This window comes from Octopus bimaculoides, chromosome 28 (assembly GCF_001194135.2).
Source record: "Octopus bimaculoides isolate UCB-OBI-ISO-001 chromosome 28, ASM119413v2, whole genome shotgun sequence".
NCBI classification, from domain to species: Eukaryota; Metazoa; Mollusca; class Cephalopoda; order Octopoda; family Octopodidae; genus Octopus; species Octopus bimaculoides.
In genome coordinates, this window is record NC_069008.1 from 3053826 (window position 1) to 3055579 (window position 1754).

General features: G+C 40.3%; 1 protein-coding gene across 1 annotated transcript in view; it reads right to left on the minus strand.

Annotated features, from left to right (window-relative positions):
• LOC106881749 (rapamycin-insensitive companion of mTOR) overlaps positions 1-1754 on the minus strand; it is a 67533-nt gene that overhangs the window by 449 nt on the left and 65330 nt on the right. Inside the window, exons 29-30 of the mRNA XM_052977736.1 lie at positions 1278-1427; positions 706-909 (exon numbers count right to left, since the gene is read on the minus strand). Of these exons, the coding sequence (XP_052833696.1) occupies positions 706-909; positions 1278-1427 (354 nt within the window). The remainder of the gene's footprint in view (positions 1-705; positions 910-1277; positions 1428-1754) is intronic.

The following is a 1754-nucleotide window of genomic DNA, read 5'->3' on the forward strand; positions in this document are numbered from 1 at the left end:
ATATATATATATACTCTCTTACTTTTTTACTTGTTTCAGTCATTTGACTGCAGCCATGCTGGAGCACCGCCTTCATTTGAGCAAATCGACCCCGGGACTTATTCTTTGTAAGCCTAGTACTTATTCTATCGGACTCTCTTTTGCCGAACCGCTAAGTTACAGGGACGTAAACACACCACCATCAGTTGTCAAGCGATGTTGGGGGGACAAACACAGATACACAAACATACACACACACACACACATGTATATATATATATATATACAATGGGCTTCTTTCAGTTTTCGTCTGCCGAATCCACTCACAAGGCTTTGGTCAGCCCAAGGCTATAGTAGAAGACACTTGCTCAAGGTGCTACGCAGTGGGACTCATCCCGGAACCGTGTAGTTCGTAAGCAAGCTACTTACCACACAGCCACTCCTACGAGAATGACATTGTAGGGTAGGTGTAAGAGGCCAGATCTGGTCAGTTTGAACATAAAACCCATAAACCATTTCAGCCAGATATGGCCAGTTTAGGTGATAAAGTGTTAAAGAATGTCACTATACAAGTCCTCAGTTACCTCCATGATGAGTAAGTGGTCATCTTCACTTCAATGAACGAACATGCACTTTGATCAGAGGTCTGCTCTGTTAGGGCTGACCTGGGGTTAAACAACAACATCAATGATAACACAACAACAACAACAAAGTTTTTTTACTGACCTGACTCTGTACTTGTATTACTGGTTATGCTGCTAGGGGTGACCCAGGAGGCGTCATGACTGTTACTTCGGGCCTCGATCAAGCGCGTCTGTGTTGGTTCAATGGTTGGTGTTGGACTGTTGCTGCTGCTTTCTAGAACCTTCTGACTGGATCCGGTCAGTTCTGATGAGATCGGTAACACAGTGTCCAGGTACGAGATGTTGTCTGGAATATGATAGTATCGGACATAGTGATCAGTGGTGAGGTTTGTGTGGTGGTGGTGGTGGTTGTATGATGGTGTGAGGGTCGTAGTTGTGTTATGGTGGTACATCAAAAATTATCATTTATTATCTGCAGTTCCCAAAAGATGTTTTTTTTATTTCCTCAGTGAAAGGCAGATGGTAGGGGTGTAGGTTTTTCTAATTTGATGTCTGTAGACTGTCATTCCCTTCTGTACTGAAGGCGTGTGGTTTAGTGGTTAGGGTGTTCAGCTCATAATCAGTGGGTCATGAGTTCAATTCCTGATAGCACACTGTGTGTGTGAATTTGTGCAAGTGTGAGCAAGAAAGAAAAAAAAAAGAGAGAGGACTTACTGTCTAGATCCGTGATGTTGATGGATACAGTCTGGCTGGCCGCACCATCCAGTCTCTGTAGGTGACAACACATCAAGCAGTTTTGTGGTAGATGTTGTTCTGGTTCGTCACAGCCCGCTGTCACACTCAGTTTCGGCATCTTACTATAGTCTGCAGATGATTGTAAGAAAAAAAGAAGAAGAAGGGTTCAATGTAGAGAGAGAAGAACAACGAAAAACTAACAACTCCGCCAGCATGCCGCCCTAGATATATATATATATATATATATATATGTATATATATATATATGAACAGAAATTTAAATAAGAGTTTTGACGCTAATATCCATTTATATTAAAGTTTATTACCTATGTCAACATTTCTGTATACGGTTAAATTCAACTCTCAATTCAAAAAGTAAATAGTAAACACCAAGAAAAAATTTATAATCTCTAAGTATTATTCATATTCAAATTCATATATATATATATATATATA